Source organism: Nicotiana tomentosiformis, chromosome 1 (assembly GCF_000390325.3).
Source record: "Nicotiana tomentosiformis chromosome 1, ASM39032v3, whole genome shotgun sequence".
Lineage (NCBI taxonomy): Eukaryota > Viridiplantae > Streptophyta > Magnoliopsida > Solanales > Solanaceae > Nicotiana > Nicotiana tomentosiformis.
The window spans coordinates 52,982,094-53,003,435 of record NC_090812.1 but is presented as its reverse complement, the minus strand read 5'-3'; the positions used below and the strand labels follow the sequence as shown (position 1 = coordinate 53,003,435).

At 36.3% G+C, this 21,342-nt stretch overlaps 3 protein-coding genes across 3 annotated transcripts; 2 read left to right on the top strand and 1 right to left on the bottom strand.

The window, feature by feature from the left end:
- Positions 1 to 3,267: 3,267 nt before the first annotated feature.
- On the top strand, positions 3,268 to 9,080 carry LOC104091206 (ATPase GET3A-like). Its single transcript, XM_009596485.4, has 7 exons — positions 3,268 to 3,707; positions 4,314 to 4,438; positions 5,746 to 5,896; positions 6,092 to 6,202; positions 7,737 to 7,875; positions 8,259 to 8,374; positions 8,578 to 9,080. The coding sequence occupies exons 1-7, from the start codon at positions 3,435 to 3,437 to the stop codon at positions 8,752 to 8,754; spliced, it is 1,092 nt and encodes a 363-aa protein (XP_009594780.1). The 5' UTR covers positions 3,268 to 3,434; the 3' UTR covers positions 8,755 to 9,080.
- A 2,729-nt stretch (positions 9,081 to 11,809) lies between these two features.
- Positions 11,810 to 14,740, bottom strand: LOC104091207 (ubiquitin-related modifier 1 homolog 1-like). The gene is made up of 4 exons (XM_009596486.4): positions 14,504 to 14,740; positions 12,564 to 12,639; positions 12,363 to 12,445; positions 11,810 to 12,063 (listed from the first exon to the last, which is right to left on the bottom strand). Exons 1-4 carry the CDS (start codon positions 14,524 to 14,526, stop codon positions 11,946 to 11,948), a joined length of 300 nt encoding a protein of 99 aa, XP_009594781.1. The 5' UTR covers positions 14,527 to 14,740; the 3' UTR covers positions 11,810 to 11,945.
- Positions 14,741 to 14,915: 175 nt separating this feature from the next.
- LOC104091210 (uncharacterized) lies at positions 14,916 to 15,995 on the top strand. Its single transcript, XM_009596491.2, has 3 exons — positions 14,916 to 14,936; positions 15,000 to 15,593; positions 15,828 to 15,995. The coding sequence occupies exons 1-3, from the start codon at positions 14,916 to 14,918 to the stop codon at positions 15,993 to 15,995; spliced, it is 783 nt and encodes a 260-aa protein (XP_009594786.2).
- The last annotated feature ends 5,347 nt before the right edge of the window (positions 15,996 to 21,342 follow it).

Sequence of the window (21,342 nt, the reverse complement as noted above, 5' to 3'; positions counted from 1 at the left end):
GCCATGGTGCATGCTATTCGCCGATGATATAGTTCTAATTGATGAGTCGCGAGCCGGTGTTAACGAAAGGCTGGAGGTTTGGAGACATGCTCTTGAGTCTAAGGGTTTCAAGCTGAGCAGGACGAAGACGGAATACCTGGAGTGTAAGTTCAGCGCTGAGCCAGGGAAAGTGACCGTGGATGTGAGGCTTGATTCGCAGGTCATCCCGAGTAGAGGCAGCTTCAAGTACCTTGGTTCGGTTATCCAGGGGGGAGGGGAGATCGACGAGGATGTCACACACAGTATTGGGGTAGGATGGATGAAGTGGATGTTAGCATCTGGAGTCCTGTGTGACAAGAGAGTTCCACCGATACTCAAAGGTAAGTTCTATAAAGCGGTGGTTAGACCGACCATGATGTATGGGGCTGAGTGTTGGCCCGTGAAGAACTCGCATATCCAGAAGATGAAAGTAGCAAAAATGAGGATGTTGCGGTGGATGTGCGGGCACACTAGGATAGATAAGATTAGAAATGATGATATTCGGGAGAAGGTGCACATGGCTCCCATTGATGACAAGATGCGGGAAGCGAGGCTTAGATGGTTCAGACATATTCAGAGGAGAAGCCCAGATGATCCGGTACGGAGGTGTGAGCGGCTGGTTGTGGAGGACACGAAAAGAGGTAGAGCCGCCTAAGAAGTATTGGGGAGAGGTGATTAGGCAGGATATGGCGAGACTCCAGATTTTCGAGGACATGACACTTGATAGGAAGATGTGGAGGTCGAGTATTAGGGTTATAAGTTAGGAGCTAGTTAAGTCGTGACTTACTTCGTACCATTGTGGGACTAGCCATGTAGAGTTTTTGTCTAAGATAGCTAGTGGCAATGTTGTGTCTTACTATTTCGTTTTTCAGTGCATGTTCTATTTACTAGCTATCGCTTTTGCTTTGCATCTTTCTTCTAGATTTCATGGTATTCTTATTTTTCTTATGATTGTTGTGGCGATACTAATATTGTCTCTCTTTGCTTTGCATCTTTCTTCTGTATTTCATGATGTTCCTATTTTTCCTATGATTGCTGTTGTGATACTAATATTGTCTCCTTTTTGTCCTTTTGTCTTTTTGTTTTTTTGAGCCGATGGTCTTTCGGAAACAACCTATCTACTCTTTCGGGGTAGGGGTAAGGTCTGCGTACGCACTACCCTCCCCAGACCCCATTAGTGGGATTTTACTGGGTTGTCGTTGTTGTTGTTCTCTTTTTTGTATCGTTGTGTTTCTCACCAAATCGGTCTGCTGCTATTTATTTGACGCAAACTAATTCAATCTGCAATTTGTTACGGTGGACCAGCAAAACTGCTGATGATCTTGCTTATCATGGTTGGAGTAGATGAGCTCATATTGAGTTTTGTTGCTAGCTCCTGTACATTAATCACTCCGTCATCTTTTTGAGGGACTTATTGCTTGTTCCAATCTAAAACTTAGTAAGTATTTATGTATTTGGTGGTTTTCACACTTTTGGGTATTCTGCTGGAACATATTGTTGTTGTTTATGTTTATTACCACAATATAGCTTTTAACATCGTGGTACACATTGATGTGCAGAGAATTCCAGTTGGATTTATGTGCTGAACTATGGTTGTATTGGTACTGATTGATATGAGTCTCTAACTGTACTATATTTGGTGATCCTTCTTCCTAGACAGTCTATTTCTTTAGGTTTACTTAAACAGTAAGTCTTTGCTTTCTTGTCTTCATCATGGACCAAGACTTGTGAAAGCATTAGCGGTAAGCTGCATTTTGGAACAACAGAATCAGATACAATATGTTATATGTATTATGTTGCTATCATGGTACAACATACATGTCCTTCAGTTGTAGTATTTATATTTGTATGCTGACAAACAGTATTTGTCGAAATGAACTACACTATAATGCAAAAGTGTGGGGCCCGTGCAAACCTCTAATTTCTCATTTTCTTCTGCAAATCCTGTCTTCAATTGTATCTTCAAAAGAAAGGACTGCATTATAATTAATTCAACAAACAGCCTTTACTAACTCTTGTTCTGGTCTGCTTGTTCCATCTTTCTTCCACTAATGCTATGTATTGCATCTGTAATCTAAGGTATTGTTTCTGGAAATTTTGATCGTATATGAATTTGTGTGCGAGAAAGAAGACAATGAAAGAGGCATAATTAATAGTAATATTTTTAATGGGAAGAAGAGGAAGTCAATTTTTTTTTTTTTTTGGCTTTCTTAGGCAAAGCAAACGGAAGTGGGTGCCGTTTCAATGAAACGTTCGACTAGATGTGCCACATAAGCATTCTTTGTCTCTCCTTTATATATATATATATATTCATCATATTCATATTCGTTCCTCATCGTAGTAAATGTTAAAGAAAAATTAAAAGAGATACATTGAATATCCAACTAAAAGAGACTCATTAATAAAAATTTTAACATGGTCCGGAACGCTCCTTGTAATTCTTCGTCCTCGAATGCCTCATCTCCTTCATCCGGAAATTTGTTTAAATCAAATTCATAATCAGCCGCATTCAAATCAAAATTGTGATAGACACTTTTAATTGAATCTTTTAACATTCAAATCAAATTATCTTCAAATTTATACAAACATTAGCAGATTTTAGTAAATTACCTTCAAATTTTATCTTTGCGGTGGATTGCCGCATATTGGCACGATAACTTTGGCGAAACTTTTCTTCTATTTATAGAGATAGGCAAAGCTGTGTGAGTTTAATGAGGAAAAAGTGGGTAGATATGGATTAGTTGGGTCATAATAACAGAAATTGAGCTTTTTTATAAAATACAAAAGTTTAGGGTAATTTTTAAAAAAATTTACAAACCAAACGGTAATATTTTGAGCCAAACAAGAGCTGGTTTTGGGATTTGAAAATTAGCCAAAATATGGATAAAAATCTATAAACAAACACGTATTTGCCCAATAAAAATTAGAAAAAATTTGACAAAATCTATAGCCAAACGGGGACTAAAAAGTCAACTATAAGTATTTATAAAAAAATCATGATTATTGTAATAATATATATATATAAAAATAACTTATTGTAATTGGCTAATCTTCACCTATAGGGTAAATAATTGTTATAGCAAAATTGTTATAGAAGGACAAATCTTTTTTTCTCCTTTCGATTACATTGAATATTTTCACGAGAATTAATAACATAAATTATTTTTATTAAAAATGTTACAGCCTACATAAATTACATTTAATTGTGAAAATCTTTACATTAACCTCTAAAATTATGTTACTTAATTTATGCCTCAAAGACTGTGGGGGACGAGGCGGCCAGATCCCTTACCTCTGTCTCAAACAAACAATCAAGCATAAATTTTCTCTCCCTAGTCTTCTGGGTTTTGTACAAGTCTCCACAATAACTAGGTAGAGGAAAACAAAAATACCAAAATCCAAGTCTGCCTATATTTATGGATTCCAATAATAATAATAATCAAGATTTACCAGAAGCCACAGTGCAAAACGTGCTAGAGCAAGATACACTGAAGTGGGTATTTGTAGGGGGTAAAGGTGGGGTTGGCAAAACTACATGTAGTTCAATTCTTGGTATCCTTCTTTCTCAGGTCAGATCCTCAGTTCTCCTTATATCTACTGACCCTGCTCACAATCTCAGTGATGCCTTCCAACAACGCTTTACCAAGTCTCCTACCCTTGTCAATGGCTTCTCCAATTTGTATGCCATGGTATTTTCTTTTTTGACACCCCTTTTCCTTTAAAGCTCAAATTTTTATTTGGATCTTGTTTGCTTCTTCTTGGAATTAATTAATTGTATCACTTGTGAGTTTGGTGCTCTTGGTATTGTGGGTTAATAGTTGTTACAGAAAAAAATGACACCCTTATTGTTTAGGGAATGAAACAGGTACTACACTTTTGTTATACTTATGCTTAATAACAAAAACTGTGTCTTTCCTTCATGTATGAATTGAGAAATTTAAGGAATTCATTATGAACTGAGACAAAAACAAAGGTTAGAACTTTAATACTCCGAACTATTTTTTTTGTTTTTGTGTGTGTGTGTGTGGGTGGGGGGTTTGGGGGGGGGGGGGGTAATTTAGTGGGTGTGGAGGAGTGGCTTTTTGGATATGATTTTCGGCCCTTTTGTATTAAGTAGTACTCAGCGTTACCAAGTTTAAGTCTCGTGTTTATATTGGTGTGTATTGAATTCAAAGAGTGGCCTTTATTGAATAATTTGTGACAACTTTATGACAGTTTGAATGTATGGTCAATTTCTGTTTTTACCTGATATGCTGTTGCTGTCATGATTTTTTGATTAAAGTTGTGCTCTTTAGGAAATTGATCCAACTGTGGAGAAAGAAGACTCAGTCAGTTCAGATGGGATGGATGACTTTTTGTCTGACTTGACAAATGCAATTCCAGGGATTGATGAAGCTATGAGCTTTGCGGAGATGCTAAAGTAATTGGTATTCCTTTGTAATAAATACCATGATTGTTAACTTTCTTGAGGATAAATGTTTTATGAACCCCCAATTTATTTGAAAGTGATAAAGATTTATTCTTGCACTAAGCCTCATTTGATTCTACGCATTTATGGTAGCATGGAATGCTGAGGATAATGATGTAAAATTAGTCTACTGCACTGTATGAAAGGCTCTTTGGATATATCGTATCCCCTAAACACTGGATGAAAAGATTGAACCAATTTACAGTATCTTATCTAGTCGATGGCCTTGAATGTACATTGAGCAGTAATTTAGTTGCCACAATAGGGATCACTTGTAGCTCTTCCGGCACTTTATATAGTTTTAATATAATATATCTCCCATAAACAAAAAGTCTAGGTTTTGGAAGATTCTGTGCACGAATACACAAAGAACGTATTTTGTTGTTCATGGTTACGTCATACTTGGTCTATGGTTGGAGCTCCTCGGATCAAATTACCCTTCACTTGCTTATCAGGAGAATAAGATATTAAACCAACCTTCAATAGTTGTTTATACATCCATGGATCAAGATCTGCTTTGTTATGTGGTATATAGAGGACTCAATACTGGTCTAGTTTAGGAGATCCTAGAAAAAGCTTCCTACTCTGGATGAAATAAAAAAAACTGTCTTTTAGTATTTAGGCCTAGTCGCTTATCAAAAAAGTATATAGACCTAGTTGGCCTGATCCATTTAATCCAAGAGACCCTATCCTATATTAAAAGAGCCCCTAACTTCACCGTACTAGACCCCACTAGAAGAGGGATTGGGGACAGCTATCTCAATGCACTTCATAATTTAGGGGTAACCCTGGGGGAGACCGGGAAGGCAACCCGATAGGGTGTCTGTGGATCTGGATCCATAACTTGTGCCCTCCATCACATATGTAAGAGCCCGTCTTGAATTTGAAAGAAGGAAAAGAGTGGTTCCACTAGACGATGCATAAGCGTCAGCTTAAGGAGGTACCAAATTGCACTAATTAACGACCCCTCTAATTGACACATCACTAGATATAAACGAAATTGGATAAGGGATGTTATTTCAACTGAAAGTGATCATCATGACTATTCTTTTTCCTGAACATCTGATTCATTAATTTGTTGAGATCCTTCTAATATTTTTGGTTCGAAGTTCATTTTCTTATGGTACATCCGTAGTGCTTAAATGTGACTACTTTCTTACATTTGTCTAGAGGCCGATATATTTGTTTGTCAGTCGGTTAACACTGCTGGCTTGTTAATCAAATCGGGCTATAACTTTTTTCCATTTGTTTCTTTCCAGATTGGTGCAAACCATGGACTACTCGGTAATAGTGTTTGATACAGCCCCAACAGGGCATACTCTTAGGCTATTACAATTCCCATCGACTCTAGAGAAAGGGCTTGCCAAAGTGATGAGTTTGAAGAGTAGATTCGGAGGTGTGCTGAGTCAGGTAATCACCCCTCGAAAGAAAATCACCCACCTAACCCCAGACACACCCCAAAGGTCCATTTTCCATATTCTTCCCCCCCCCCCCCCCCCCCCCCCAAAAAAAAGTCCCCTGCTAAGCTGCTAATTTGAAGTTCAAGGTTGATGCTGTTTGCAAGAAAGGAAAACAGAGAAATTTACTAAAGTTTGTCTATTGCAGATGACTCGCCTATTGGGTGTTGATGAAGAATTTGGGGAGGCTGCCATCCTTGGCAAGCTTGAAGGCATGAAAGAAATTATTGAAGAAGTGAACAAACAGTTTAAGGATCCGGTAAGATTCTTACCTCAAGATCATCATTCCTTTTTTTCTTTCCTTTTCTTTTGGGTTGATAACTGAGAAAACTGTTGTGAGGTAGCTAGCCCAACCCTATTTGCCCACAAGTTCGAAACATAGGGAGTATGGACCCGTCCCTCTAATCGGCTCCCGCATAAATTCGAGGTTTCATTTCAATGGTAGGATTCAAAATTGTAACGTGCGCTCCAATCCACACATCCCCTTGTTGTGAATCCTTACCATTGGATCAAATCCCCGGGAGCAATAAATTACCATTCTTATGAAGACATTTTCATGTGCTCCCTCTGTCCCAATTCATTGGCCCTCTTCCCTTTCTTTGGCTCCCAAAAAAATTGGCACCTTCCTCTATTTAGAAACTTCATGATCTTTATGTTACCATTTTGCTTTCAATGCTATGCTTTTGTAGGAATTGACATGATATATGGACATACTGGAAAGGTACTTTTGGTACTGGATGTGTATTTAGCTTATGTGTCGAAAGTCTTCATTTCTTTCTTTAAATATGTGTCCAGTCAAATGCTACCAAACAAATTGGGAGGGAGGGTGTAATTGTTGCTAGGTCCAAGACTAGTGGCACAAATTAGTTTTAATGTCAGATTCATTTGCCTTTGGACCTAAGAAAACAGGTGAAGTTTAAGTTAGCAATCAACAAATTCAGGGAAAGTGGTGGCAGAATATCCTTTTGCAGGATCTCGTCTACTAGAATCTCGTGTTATAGCGGAAGATACAGCTCCTTTGCTCTTTGACCAGAGACAAATACAAGCTGTATAATTGGATTTGAACCTTTTCTGTTGGTATTACTCCGTGTTTCACTCTATTTTAGGGGTGGTTTTATAGTGTCTTTTGGGGGTGGGGATAAGTTTGCTTGGACTAGAAACAGAGTACCATGGGTGAGAAAGAAATTTGCTAAAACCAAGACTGAAGTAACGGACTCATTAAATTTTCTAAGTTGTGCATTTCTTATATCTGCTGGATGTTACTGTTTCGAATATCTGTTGCTTCTTTGAACCATCATTAAAATTGGTTGCACGGTAAAGAGTTCATGCAGCCTTATATTGTTGGTTAGATAACTATTTATCGTACTGTTTCAGTTGTACATAGTTCTCACTTCTCTAGTTATTTGTGTAGTTCTTCATTATTAAGGTCTGAACTTTGACACTTAACTGGTTCCTGTGTTTTTTAAGTTTGAAACAATGAGTTATTTTGAAGTCGGGAGCAATGCATATAGATATATTCAATACATGTGTACTGCTTCTTTTATTTTGATTGTGGAGGAATCTGCTGTTGTTTCCTGTTGATTCAAATTCTGTAGCTTTTGTGCGTGTATATGATTGCTGGAGCATATATCACCTTCCCCTTCAAAAAAGGAAAGAGAAAAAAAGGTTACAGATGTGTCTCACCAGATGCTGAATGCTAAATATTCTTTTGTTCTTTGTTCACTTAAACTTCCACTATGTAATCAAGTTCAACTGATACATTAACACCATTTTTCTTTTTTCTTTTTTAATAGGACTTGACAACATTTGTTTGTGTTTGCATTCCGGAATTCCTCTCTCTATATGAGACTGAAAGACTAGTTCAGGAACTTGCTAAATTTGAGATTGATACACACAACATTATAATTAACCAAGTGATTTTCGACGAAGAAGGTACAGTTCCCATCTTTAACTAGTCCAGATTCTTCTTTCCTTTTTTTCGTTAATTTTCTTTTGGCTTGAACATTTCATTGCATTAATATTCCCTGTGCCTTGACCCCTGCTATAGTTCCAAAACTACGACACCCTTTTATCAGTAATTTTATTCATACAACTTACATGTTCCAAGAACTCAAACTGATGTACCTAATCGAATTCAAACTTTTAAAACTACTCAATTAATATGTTAATATGTTCTTCCACTACTGTTGTTGTACTGTATGTAGTAAACTAATATTTTAAGTTCCCAATCGATCTCATAAAATAGGTCAGAAGGAGTTCTAATTTCTTCTGCTTGATGTGATAAACTAATTTGTAGGAGTTGTAATCCTTTTCAGTTGTTGAATCCAAGTTGCTGAAGGCTAGAATGCGGATGCAACAGAAGTACTTGGATCAGTTCTACATGTTATATGATGACTTTAACATTACAAAGTTACCTTTGCTGCCACAAGAGGTATGAAGATGCTCTTGCACATAGATATCTGCTTCTTCCTTTTTTTACTGATTTATATTCTCGTTGTACTGAAAGAAGAAAAAATTATTGATCATGAATCTTCTCTAGTAGCCATAACATGAAAAATACTGCAGCATACCACCAATGTGAGAACCTTTTGTAGTTTGTACCAGTCTGCTCACTGGTAAGTTGTTTTTTGATAGGTTTGTGGGGTTGAAGCCCTAAAAGGATTTTCACATCATTTTATAACACCATACAAGCCTTCTCTTGCTCGAGGCTCGGTGGAAGAGCTGGAGAACAGAGTAGCTTCATTGAAAGAACAGTTGAAAGATGCTGAAACAGAATTAGAGCAAGTTAGAAAAGGCAAACAGAAGGTATAACCAATCTCAGACAACCTGGGCGATGGAGCGTGTTGTTTCGGCTTCTTCGCTTTTGTATTTTTATTAAGGGAAGTATCATTGAATGAATACTTGTGTATTTTTCAAGAGGATTTTCATGTACGATTGTTTCATTTATTGTTTGGGAGGTTCATTTGTACCTTTGATAAGTCAATAAGTCGGGTTATTTAGGCTTACAATGTACTTGTAGAGGAAAGGGGGCCAATGGTCTCATTAAATGTAAACCATATGATAACGCCAGTATTTATGTAGTGAACCTAAAAGGCAGTGGAAGTTTCTTGGAGATGATGAGCAAATTTTTATTCCAATCGTGAACTGTGGTGAGAAGGTTTGTGTTACCTTATTTTGATTTGTTCTTTTTTTGAGAATTAGGTGTAATTGTCTTCGATCAATTACTAAATCCTTAAAAGGTAAGACAAATGTTTAATCTTATAACCGTGCAACAAGAAAACTGTTAGAGCCCGTTTGGACATAAGAAATTTTTCCCTTTTTCCAAAAAATTCTCTTTTTTTCGAAATAATGTTTGTTCATAAAATTTTCAATTTTCACTTGAGGATGCATTTTGGAAATTTTCGAAAATTTGAAAAACTCCAAAAAACTGTTTTTCAAAATTTTCACTCAAATCACTCACAAAACTTCAAAAACAACCCAAAATTATATTATGTCCAAACACAACTTTAAATTTCAAATACCATTTTCAATTGAAATTTTTTTCCCCCTATTTTGGAATTTTACAATCCTTATGTCCAAACGCCAACTTAATTTCATCTACATAAACTGAGAGTTAACGTTCTTGCGGTTTATAACATAGCTTATACTAAGTTTCTAACTACCTCTCAGGCATCGATGTTGAGATGGCGGAGCTGATCTAAGGCGCCAGATTCCGAAAGGGTGTGGGTTCAAATACCACACTCTCAACATTCTGGTATTTTTTTAGATCTTTTTTCCCACATTTTCCTCTTCTTCTCTAGAATAATATAAAATTTAAGCTTCATATTCACCATTTTGGGGCTTTGAGTAATTTTCAGAAACCACTATTGTTTAGTGGCTATTAACTTTCTATAGCTACCATATACGTAATTACTTTTTATAGCTACTATTCAATTGTTACAGTAGTGTATTCGTTGTATTCACGTTGTTGTATTCATGAATACAGCAGCAAAAAGCGCCTAAAAATTCAGGGCAGTCCAGCTGTACGCGCATGTATTCACATGTATTCGCGTCATGTATTCATGAATACAACAGCAAAAAGCGTCTAAAATCAGGGTATACCAGTTATACGCACATGTATTCGTGCTGCTGTATTCATGAATACAGCAGTAAAAAGCGCCTAAAATCAGGGCAGTCTAGTTGTACGCGCATGTATTCACGCCATGTATTCATGAATAAGTAACAATAATCACCTTAAAAATAGGTATCATCAGCTGTCTAATAACGAAAATAATATCAATTAGCGTGATACACTCCTAATATAACTCGACAAAATCAATTCTAACATGCCTCATTATCAACCCAATTAATTAGAATGATTTTTCAGTTGTATATAACTTTTGTATTTAGTGTATTTCAATATTATTATTTTTACTGCTGCATTTATTAGATTCAATGTTTGTATTTACCGTATTCGCTATTTTATATATACAGTGTATTCAAATGTATTTGTATTAACAATATTTTAGTTATTTCTAATATATGTTATTACTGTTGTATTCAGTATATTTCATTGGTTGTATTCACTGTATTTCTATTTGTATTCAGTGTATTTTACTGTTTTTAAAATTAAATGTATTCACTGTTTATATTTTGTTATATTTTAATGTTTGTATTCAGTGTTTCAATGTTTATATCCTGTATTCATGCATATTGTATGTACAGTATGCATGAATAAATACATGTATATTCGGCTGTATTAAAAAATTACAGACCTTCAAAATACATAAACACAGGCAAAAAAATATATTTATACAAAAATACAATGTGTTTGAGTGATTTTGTACATAATACAATGTATTTGTATCATTGTATGTGACTAAATAGCAAAGAAGAGAAGAAAGTTCGTCGAGATGGTGTTTTCCGACCAAGACTCCTTGTATCGCTTCACTACCTCTTCCATTACAATTTACAACGCTTCCAATTCGACCGCTTCTTCCTTTTTTCTCTCTTACTTACCGCGCTAAGAATCACTCTTTCTCTTCAATTTCTCAGTCGCCCAAGGTATCTCCACTTCCTTTTTTTTATTATAGGTTTACTTTCATGTTTCTGATTTTGAAATTTAGAGGCTTTCTTTCATGATTTGTTTCTCTTTCATGTATCTATGATTCGGCATATTTTGCTCAAAGAGAGGGAGAAGAAAGAGAGAGTGAAAGAAGAAAATTCTGAGAGAGAATCGTGTGTTAATTGAAAGAAAGAGAGAAAAAAAAACATAAATAGCGTATTTCATGGCTCAATGGTAGTATATACCATAAGTATTATTTTGCTATAAAATATAAAAGGTAACTATAAAAAATAATATTTTAAAATATTTTTGGTTTATAATAAATAGGGTGTATAGCTTTGCTATAGGAGGTAAAATTTCCTATTCTTTTCTCCTTGTGGGAAGGTAATTTAGTATTTCGTTTTACAATCATCTTCTCCACAATAAAACTATTTTGTGGCATTGAATGCAAATTTGGTATAAATATATACTTTTTGGAATCGCACAACTATATAGACATAGCCCTGATGAGAGCAGTGGATGCCACCTCTGAATTTATAACCGCCTCATTCCGAATAGATATTTCTTAGTTTTGCTAATATAAGCTCTAGGGTATATTCACTTGAATATAAGTTAATCTCCCATGTTTCTGAGGATATGTTCTTATTGGTGCTGAGCGACACTAGTAAAAAATTTATGCTTTTTTGTTATACCATTCCTATTGGTATTTCTCGAGTAAGACTAGTAAATCTTTGTTTGCTCAACTAAAAATTTCTTCGTAATAATTCAAGGTAAAGCATTTGTATCATTTTCCTTCTGCCAAGGTGCCAGGACAGAAAGGAATCAGTAATCAAAATGCGCTTATATTAGCATTCAAACATTCAATACACTTCATTGTTGACTAGTACATGACATGATTAATGACCAAAGTTGTATTAGAGTCTGAATTTTTAGAAGCTCCTGATGTATAATATCAACATCAACCGCCATGCAATGTTGAGATGAAAACAACGTTATCCTTCTCTTCCAGCACTGTTTCAAGCTGGCCACTTAGTTCCCAATCAGTGTCATTTACAAGGACTAGAACTCCAGGCCTCCTGCAACAAATACAAGTTATAAATAGCTCTCTTCTGTTACTTCTTGGCTTGTGTAAGTGTGCAAGTATGAACATGTTCAAACAAGATAAGGGACAAGGAGGTCTCAACAAGTATGGCACTGTATTTGATGGTGGCACCATTTCGCTCAGCATGCTCCGCTATGGAGTAAGGTAAGGTATGCATAACTGGAGGAGGAGGGAACAGGACTTTTAACAGGGGATGAGGTCGTCACTGTAACAGCATAAGGAACTTATGTATTTAAGTATTGCTGAGCTGGGTAAAAAGTTGATCCAACTTACACTGAGTCTCCTTTCATAAACATTTCAGGCCTCTCCTTGATCAAATTGGTGCGAACCCAAGTGAGCAAGTTTTTCATCGTCAACTGGTCAAGGAAAAGAATGAAAAAGGAATCATACAACTGCTCCCCTAGACAGATGAAAGAAAATACATGCTTAATTTGATCTACATACGAACAACAATTATTAGAGATGAAACTGCACCTGCTTCTCTCCATCTTGAGGGTCAACATTGATGTTATGGATCTTCACAGAATCACAAAGAAGTTCCAATCCTCCCCTGAGTTTAGGAAGTAAAAGCATAATTGAAAGATGTCAATACAGGTCAGATGTGTATACTGTATGGTAAGGCATTTTAAAAGGAAGTAGAAAAGAACACATAAGGAATGTACAAAGGCTAATCAATGAGTGTCGTGCTGACAAGAAAAGACAATTCCTGACTATACTATCAAGTACTTGATATATAAGGTCATGAAATTCTGTCCCACCATCACCAGATATATGAGTTTCAAAATATTATCCACATTTGCACAACACAGATGTTAAGATGTTATTCTTGAAACACTGCTAGGTCACTGAACAACTATACATAGAAGTTATCAAGTAGAATCATAGGCAATAGTCACTGCACTATCCCGTCATGTATAACAAGCATTTGCAGAAGATGGTAAATGATCCGCTCAGCTAACAATGATGTCTTTTTAAATTTTGGAGTCAAAACTCATTCATTCCTAGGTGTTGAACAAAATCATTACGCTGAAAAGCAACTTGCTACATCTCAAATCTGAAGAGTCAAGACCTCCAAGGGTTATTTATTAGAACAAATTCTTCTACATGTTACATGTTAGAACAAAGTGCAAATTATTCAGAAAAAAATGAACACAGTGCAGCTAACCAACCCGAGAAAAAAGGAAGAAGAGCTTGAACACTATGCAAATTCCATCTCTTAAGAGTTTCATGATTTGGACCAATTTTCACTTTTCCATCATTAATGTGCTCAGTTATTTGTCGAATTGCCATTACTAATGTTCTTCATGATTTTTATGAAATACTTACTGACTTCGATTGTAAGATCCCAATTTGCTCGGGCAAAGGAATAAGTTACCTTTGGAACACTGTAAAAAACTAACAACAATCTTCAGGCGACACAATAGGTGATTCTTCTCACGCAGATAGCAACTCATGGACTAAGGGCTCTAGTTTGCAATATTCATCTAGTAAAAGACCAGCTAAATGTTGTATATAGCATCAAATTTACAACATCAATTAACTAAAGCTTCATAAAAAAGGTAACTTTTTCTGACTTCTAAAAATAAAAAATGAAAAGATAATTCCTGTGTGAGACTAAATATTAAACTCAAATATCCCACTTTATGCACGAACAGCTGAAACTAATAGCTATAAGCTAATGAAATATTGCAAACATTATGCTGATACTCAAACACAGTCCTCTTTAGTATAGCACAAACAAGCACTCAATGATATTACAGCGGGAACAAAGATAGACTATATGAGTATCTCCTATTTTGCTCAATCAAGTGACTACAACTCCAAACTAGTCAGGTCAGCTATTAGAAACCTCTTCGTCCATGCATCCATACTAATATGGCTATGTCACGTACGGAGGACCTCAATCAGAAATTAGAATCATATTGGATCAACTTTTGGAGCAGTGACTGACTAATATCTAAGTGCTCTTGCTTGGGATTTTGTTAGCCCTCAAAAATAATCCAAAGACACTAAGTGTCACTTTCTCAGTAGCACGGCAAAACCAAAGTAGTAAGTTAAATACATAGGAAAGAGATTGATTGTGCCAAGAATTAGCAAGAAACAGAAAACTGGAACATATACTGCAAACAAGATTAAATCTTTCAACAGTTTGTTTAGTCCCAAATATCTTTAAAGCTTCTAAAATCCATAAACCGCCCATCCTAAAGCCTTATACTCAACTTTTCCTTTTTAGCAATCGTGGCTCTAGACTAACCTGGAGAGGGTTTCAACTAAAAATCTTATCTTTCAAAGATTACATCCCAGATTTGGAGCAACTTTAATCAAATATTTGAAAATTAGTTGAATTTGGATGTACCATTAAAAGGAGAAATATAGATTGAATACAACATATAAAAGGAAAATATAAAAGTTACCCGAATTCAAGTGTCAATTGCATCTCTATTTGAAGTATATGAAAAGCTCAAAACCTTAAGAGAGGAGATAGATGGACGACTTGATTTTGTAGGGTTTAGCGGGCGGGTTGAAAGTTGAAACGTTTATTCCCGTAATCTTTTTCTCTTTCCTCACTTTTAGTTTTCCAATTAATCAAAATATTCTCGTCCAGAGACAACCAATAAAACAGAATCAAAATATTCTCATTTCTTTATCGCTTTTTTTCACCCAAAATTTACACGTAAACCATGATATATATGTGTGTCAGTGTGTATATAAAATTTTCATCATTTAATCGTGATTTTTTTTTTATGTACTCTCATCATTTTTATCGCCTAATTTTAATAAATTATTATACTTTAATATAAATATTAAAGTATATTAAACTAGAGTATGAAACGCCTAAAATACAAGGTGAGTCTCCTATTGAATCTGAAGTAGAATACTGGAGCAATGTTGTTGTATGCTATGTTCTAGGTTGCTTACCCTCTATTTTCAGTGATTAAAGGGTTCATCCAAAGGCTTTGGGTAAAATATAAAGTAAACAAAATTGTTATGCTAAAAAATGGAATAATTCTAGTCAGATTTGACAGTGAATTGGGGGAAAATGAAGTAGTACAAGGTGGCATATACCATTTCGACAACAAGCCTTTCATTGTGAAAGCTTGGAGTCCGAATATGGAATTCACTCGTGAAGAGATGCACACTGTGCCAATTTGGGTCAAATTTTCAGGATTGAATTTCAAATATTGGAGTGCAAAGGGATTGAGTAAAATTGGCAGTTTAGTGGGAAAACCTCTCATGGTCGACCATAACACTGAGCAAAAGATTGGACTGAGTTTTGCTAGATTGCTAGTAGAAGTAAATATGGATATTGCCCTTCCTGAAGTGGTGATGTTCAGGAATGAAATGGGTAATGTTGTTGAACAAAAAGTCGCTTATGATTGGAAACTCACTGTGTGTAAGTTTTGCAACAAGTATGGGGATTCTAAAGAGGTGTGTAGGAAGAAGAATCCTTCAAACCCTGTACAAAATGCGAAGGAGAAACAAGGTGAGAAGGAGCAGGCAACAGTATTAAAAATCCAGAAAAATAGCCTTCAAATCCAATAGGTGATATAGATCTAGATGCGGGGAGATGAGCTAATGGTCCAAAGACGCAACAGAAAGAAAGTAGTAGTAATGGAGGGTAGATTACACCTTTGAAAACAGAAAAAAATTAGCAAGTCAAGGAACAACAAGTTGTGAAAGTGAATTCATTTCAAGTACTGGACAAGACTGGTATCAGTGATCTTGGTAATAACTTAGATGGAGAAAATGTGGGAGGCTCGACCATTCCTCACTCGGGGAATGGTTAATTGCCTAGCATGGAATGTTAGGGGCCTAAATGCCCCTAATAAGCAGAGGGAGGTGAAGCTCCTCTGCAATAAAGTAAGAGCAGGTCTAATATGTCTGCTAGTAACAAACTTGAAATAAGATAAGGTTCAAAAATTAATTGAGCAGTTTAGTGTGTGGAGGTATACCACAAATCTGAACTATCATTACAATGGTAGGATTGTAGTGGTCTGGAGACCTGACTTCTATAGAGTAACACCTTTAAGTATGAATGCACGGGTTTTGTCCTGTGAGGTGTATTATATTCCCATACATGCTACATTTGGAGTATCCTTTGTGTATGCATTTAACACTAAGGAGGAAAAGAAAGGTATGTGGGAGTATCTAAAAGAACATGTAGCAAGCTGCAAAAGCCCATGGTTGGTTATAGGTGATTTCAATTCTATTTTAAACATGGAGGATAGAATAAGAGGTAATACTGTCTCGTGGGCTAAAGTAATGGAGTTTAATAAGTGTATAGAAGCATGTGGATTGATTGAACTACCTAATCAAGGGTGCAAATATTCATGGAATGATAAACATAGTGATCAAGGAATATATTCTAAGATAGATTGGGCACTAATCAATAATGATTGGCTTGATTCAATGCCTGATTGTAAAGCAATATTTCTCCCTGAAGGCATAAGTGACCACTGTCCAGTGAATGAGAGACATAGAGGCAGGAAACCTTTTAAGTTCTGTAATGTATGGACTCAACATCCACAATACTTGGAGCAGGTTGAAAGAGGTTGGAATATAGAGATTGATGGCTGTAAAATGTTAAGGGCGGTTAGAAAATTGAAGTTATTAAAGAAAACTCTAAGAGTCTTGAACAAAAATTTCTTCAAGAATATTGAGGATGAAGTAAAAGAGGATAGGGAAGCTTTATTGCAAGTTCAGAAGCAGTTACAGCTTATACCAACAGATCCAAACGTGCAACAAGAAGAACATCAGAAATACCAAAAGTCCAGACATTCATCTTACTTAGCTGAGGTCTACTTGCAACAAAAAAGTAAGGCTACATGGATAAAATTAGGAGATGACAACATTAGATACTTCTATTCAGTCATCAAACATAAGAGGCTCCAACAGGCAATTACTCAATTAAAGGATGATCGGGATAACTGGTAGACAGATCCAGATAGTATAGCTTAACTATTTGTCAAGTACTATGAAGAAATTATGGGTAAGAAAGCAAGAAGCATAACCAAAGTTGCTGAAGCATTTATAAAGAATGGCCATATTTTAACAACTGAACAGCAGGTAGACCTAATGAAACCTTTTGAAAGGAAGGAGGTGAAAGCTGCTATATTCCAAATTGACAGTAATAAGAGCCCATGGGCTGATGGTTATAGTAGTGGCTTCTTTAAGTCAGCCTGGCCTATTATAGGGGAAAAGATTACAGATGCAGTTTTGGAGTTCTTCAAAAACGAAAAGTTGTTAAGACAACTGAATGCAACTAATATTGCTTTGATTCCTAAACTAAGCAATCCAGAGTATGCAAGCCAATTCAGGCCTATATCTTATTGCAATGTATTGTACAAGTGCATCTCAAAGTTATTATGTAGCAGACTGAAAGTGGCAATTCAACATCTGGTAGCAGATAACCAATCTGCTTTTGTACATGGTAGATCAATGCTCCACAATGTGCTTATATGTCATGACATACTGAGGCACTATAACAGGAAGACTTCTCCTAGGTGTCTTATGAAGATAGACATGAGGAAAGCCTATGACATGGTAAATTGGGAATTTTTAGAGGAGGTTCTGATAGGTTATGGCTTTCCAATCAAGTTCACAGAGTTGATTATGGCATGTGTAACTTCTACCAAGTTCTCAATAAGTGTAAATGGTGAAAGTCATGGGTTCTTTGAGGGAAAAAGGGGTCTTAGACAAGGTGATCCAGTCTCACCCTTACTTTTTGTGCTTGTGATAGAATATTTGTCCAGGACATTGGGGTGTATGAGTGCCCTCCCAAACTTCAAATTCCATCCTATGTGCAAGCACTTGAAGTTGACACATTTAGTTTTTGCTGATGACCTCATGGTGTTCTGCAAGGGTGAAACAGGTTCAGTGAATAGAGTCCTAGAGGCTTTAGCACATTTTAGTAGTGTATCAGGTTCGGTGGCTAATATGGAAAAATCTAGCCTGTTTATGGCATGCATTGATGATCATATGAAGGAGGTTCTTCTAAGCAATATTGGTTTCTCCCTAGTGACTTTTCCTATAAAGTATCTAGGTTTACCACTGTCACCTAAGAAGTGGAGCACGTTGGACTGCTATCAACTTGTTGAGAAGATAACAAATAAAATCAAATTCAGTTATGCTAAATAACTATCATATGCAGGGAGGCTTCAGGTGATTAATGCAGTGTTATTCTCAATTCATAGCTTCTGGGGAGCAATCTTTGTTTTACCTCAGAGCATAATGAATGAGGTTGACAAGAAGTGTAGAAAGTACGTGTGGGGTGGCTCAGAGGAGAAGAAGAAGCTTTCCCTTGTAGCGTGGGAGAAAGTCTGCCTGCCTAAGAAATTTGGTGGTCTTAACATTAAAAGCTGCAGGGAATGGAATAAATCTTCTGTTGGGAAACTATTGTGGTAGCTTGTTTTGATAAAGGAGTCCTTATGGGTTAAATGGATCCCCGGGGTTTATATGAAAACTGATGTTAATGTTTGGACTCATCAGGTTACACAAGATTGTAGTTGGTATTGGAGAAAACTAAATTCCCTTAAAGAAGAGATGAGGAACTGGTACCAGGGAGACACCTGCAAGCTGAGTGTAAATGGGGATTACTCAATCACAAAGAGTTACTTGGCCATTAAAGGTCCTCACAGAAGATGTGCAACAACTGATCTTCACTGGAATGCAATAGCTCAACCAAAGCACATGATCATCATGTGGTTAACAACTCAAGGAAGACTGCTCACAAAGACTAGACTGAGTTCTTTACATATTTAGGTGGAGGATGATAAATGTGTGCTATGTACTGATCAGGTAGTGAAAACAAACCAACACTTGTTTGTAGAGTGTCCTTGGTCCAAAGCTGTTCGCGAGGAACTAATGCACTGGGCAGGAATTCAAATGCAACTGAGAGATGCACAAAAGGGTTCTGTACATAATTAAAAGGAAGAAGTGGCAGCTGGGTAGGAAGGAATTTGCTGCTGCATTATGGGCAGCAATAGTATACCATATTTGGAAGGCTGGAAACTGAAAAATATTCAGGAATACAATTGTAAATACAGAGAGTATAGTAACACAAATTAAGAAAGAGCTAATAGATAGGATTGACTTGTTTAGACATACTAAGAAAGGGCAGAGATGTAGTGTATTGATGCAGAGATTGATGTGTAATTAGTGAACTCTAAGGCTTGATCTGAAACTCTCCAGATAAGGAGTTTGGGGTCGAGGTGCTTTCTAGGTGTACTCTTGTTGTTTGTTATCAATGGTAATTCATAGTGTTACCAAAAAAATATATATAAATATTTTCGTCTTTATGGTATAATATAACAAACTCAAATACTCCATACGTAATAATCCTTCCAATAGAATAAACTTTGTCATAAATGTTTACCCACTCTTTTACCGAGTTGAATAATCTTCCTTTTTCGTTTTTTTTAAGTGGGGGAAAGAAAACTAGAAAAGGCATGGGAGATAGAGTAAGGGAAGCAGCTGGTAAATACATAAGTGAGTTATGAGTTACATTAGGATTTAGGAGAAAAGTAAATGTACAGATTGTTTGTGCAATGAAGCAAGTTCTGGTAGTATAAGATGGAATAATATAAGGAGCAAGCATGCAATATATCAAACTTATCAAATAATAGCTATGCAGTAAATATTTACATCAAATTAAAGATCCATCACGTAATTATAATTAATTAATATGTATTCTTACTTCATTATATCATTTAATTTGATGAAAATATCGAGTGGAAAAACAATTATCTATTTGTTGCTATGGTATCATATTTCATCATCATATTGCGTTGTTTAGTTTACCAAACTAAACAAAAAGATCAGATAGCATTAGGAGAATACTTAAACCTTCTTCATTGGCACAACGAACACATAAGATTTGCTTTACGGGATAAAGGGGAACCTGTAATTGTAAGGATATTGGCACCTTGTCATTTTAACAATATTTTATTGGCATAAAGAGGTAAAAATTAATGTTTGAGAAGGAGGCCTTTAGGTGTGTTTACCCGTAAAATCGGATAATAATTGAATTTGTAAGTGGTTTTAAGGATACGTAATCTAACTTGATACAAAACGGTAAATCAGATTGTAATTGAAATAAGCAATGAAAAAGTAAATGCAAATCACACAAGTTGAATAATCTTAGCGTTGGAAGATTAGTCACCCTCGAACCAGAAGTGCTTTAATCGATATCAGAACAACAAGAGAATAATAATAACTTAAAGATAATTATAATATATTGCTTTGGGATGCGTGTTACAATGTGTATTATGAATTATCATATTGCCGGTTCCTTATTGATTCGTGCTGAGATTCCCACCGTAATATCCGACCGGTCACGGATATTTCGGACTTCTGTTAGTTATATCAACAATGTTTCTCCGAGCTCGTCCGAGGATAAGGTCGACACCGGACTTAATGATCCTCGAAGGCAGGCTTTCTGACCTCGGGTTCTAGCTCGGTGGGACTCGAGGTCGATCTTTAGTCCTTGGTCGCCACGTTCCAAGCCTATTCTACCAAGTTGTATTTGAGCTCAACTTCGACCGTATACAGATAGTCCCCTCATTTTTCGGAGAGTAGACGACGAGAAACGACATGAACTTTCGATCCTCACTTCGATATTTTGTGACAGAAACGACAAAACAGTCAAAACATCTCGTCAGTCAAGTCTTAATGGCATTAAATACTTGTCAGTTGCCGGTCGGCCACTCCCAGATGTGAACAGTTGTTGAGAAATTATAAATATCCCCTCATTAGTTTACTCAAACTTTACTTTCACACCTTCTGCCCTCGTGTCTTAGAAATTTCAACACTTTAAAGCATTAATTTTCTGATTATTTTGAAATCCTTTTATAGGAACTTCTGTTCTTTATCTCAAACCATCAAGCATACCCTTCTAACTTTCTCTTTTCCCTTCATTTTCCAAAGAAATTGCGAAGACTTCAAAATCCGCCCCTCAAAAAGAGAATCCTTCCTCCTCATGGCCGGCTACCGAAGAGACCGCTTCACGTACAGTTGTCGAGGAACTAGCACCGGAATCTCCTCTAAAAAAGTTCATCCCGGGGGGATGCCCAGTCAATGTTGACTTTAAAATCGAAACGTCCTCCTCCGTACCAGGCCGGTGTGAGGACGTTTCGAGGTACATATGTTCGATAACCGAGGGCATTCTCTCCGAAGTCAAGAGGGATTGTAATTGGGCTGACAAACATGTGGTGGTTCCCGAACCTGACGAGGCCATTACCACCCACATCGAGGG

Bases quoted from the DNA above. Each gene is read 5' to 3' on its own strand.
- LOC104091206 (XM_009596485.4), top strand. From the start codon at position 3,435: ATGGATTCCAATAATAATAATAATCAAGATTTACCAGAAGCCACAGTG. The intron at 6,203-7,736 runs GTAAGATTCTTA...CTTTTTTAATAG, and splicing joins ACAAACAGTTTAAGGATCCG to GACTTGACAACATTTGTTTG. The intron at 7,876-8,258 runs GTACAGTTCCCA...AATCCTTTTCAG, and splicing joins AGTGATTTTCGACGAAGAAG to TTGTTGAATCCAAGTTGCTG.
- LOC104091207 (XM_009596486.4), bottom strand. From the start codon at position 14,526: ATGCAATTGACACTTGAATTCGG. The intron at 12,640-14,503 runs GTAACTTTTATA...TCCTAAACTCAG, and splicing joins CAATTGACACTTGAATTCGG to GGGAGGATTGGAACTTCTTT. The intron at 12,064-12,362 runs GTAAGTTGGATC...TATTTGTTGCAG, and splicing joins TTTATGAAAGGAGACTCAGT to GAGGCCTGGAGTTCTAGTCC.
- LOC104091210 (XM_009596491.2), top strand. From the start codon at position 14,916: ATGAAACGCCTAAAATACAAG. The intron at 14,937-14,999 runs GTGAGTCTCCTA...GCTATGTTCTAG, and splicing joins TGAAACGCCTAAAATACAAG to GTTGCTTACCCTCTATTTTC. The intron at 15,594-15,827 runs GTATTAAAAATC...GTAATAACTTAG, and splicing joins GTGAGAAGGAGCAGGCAACA to ATGGAGAAAATGTGGGAGGC.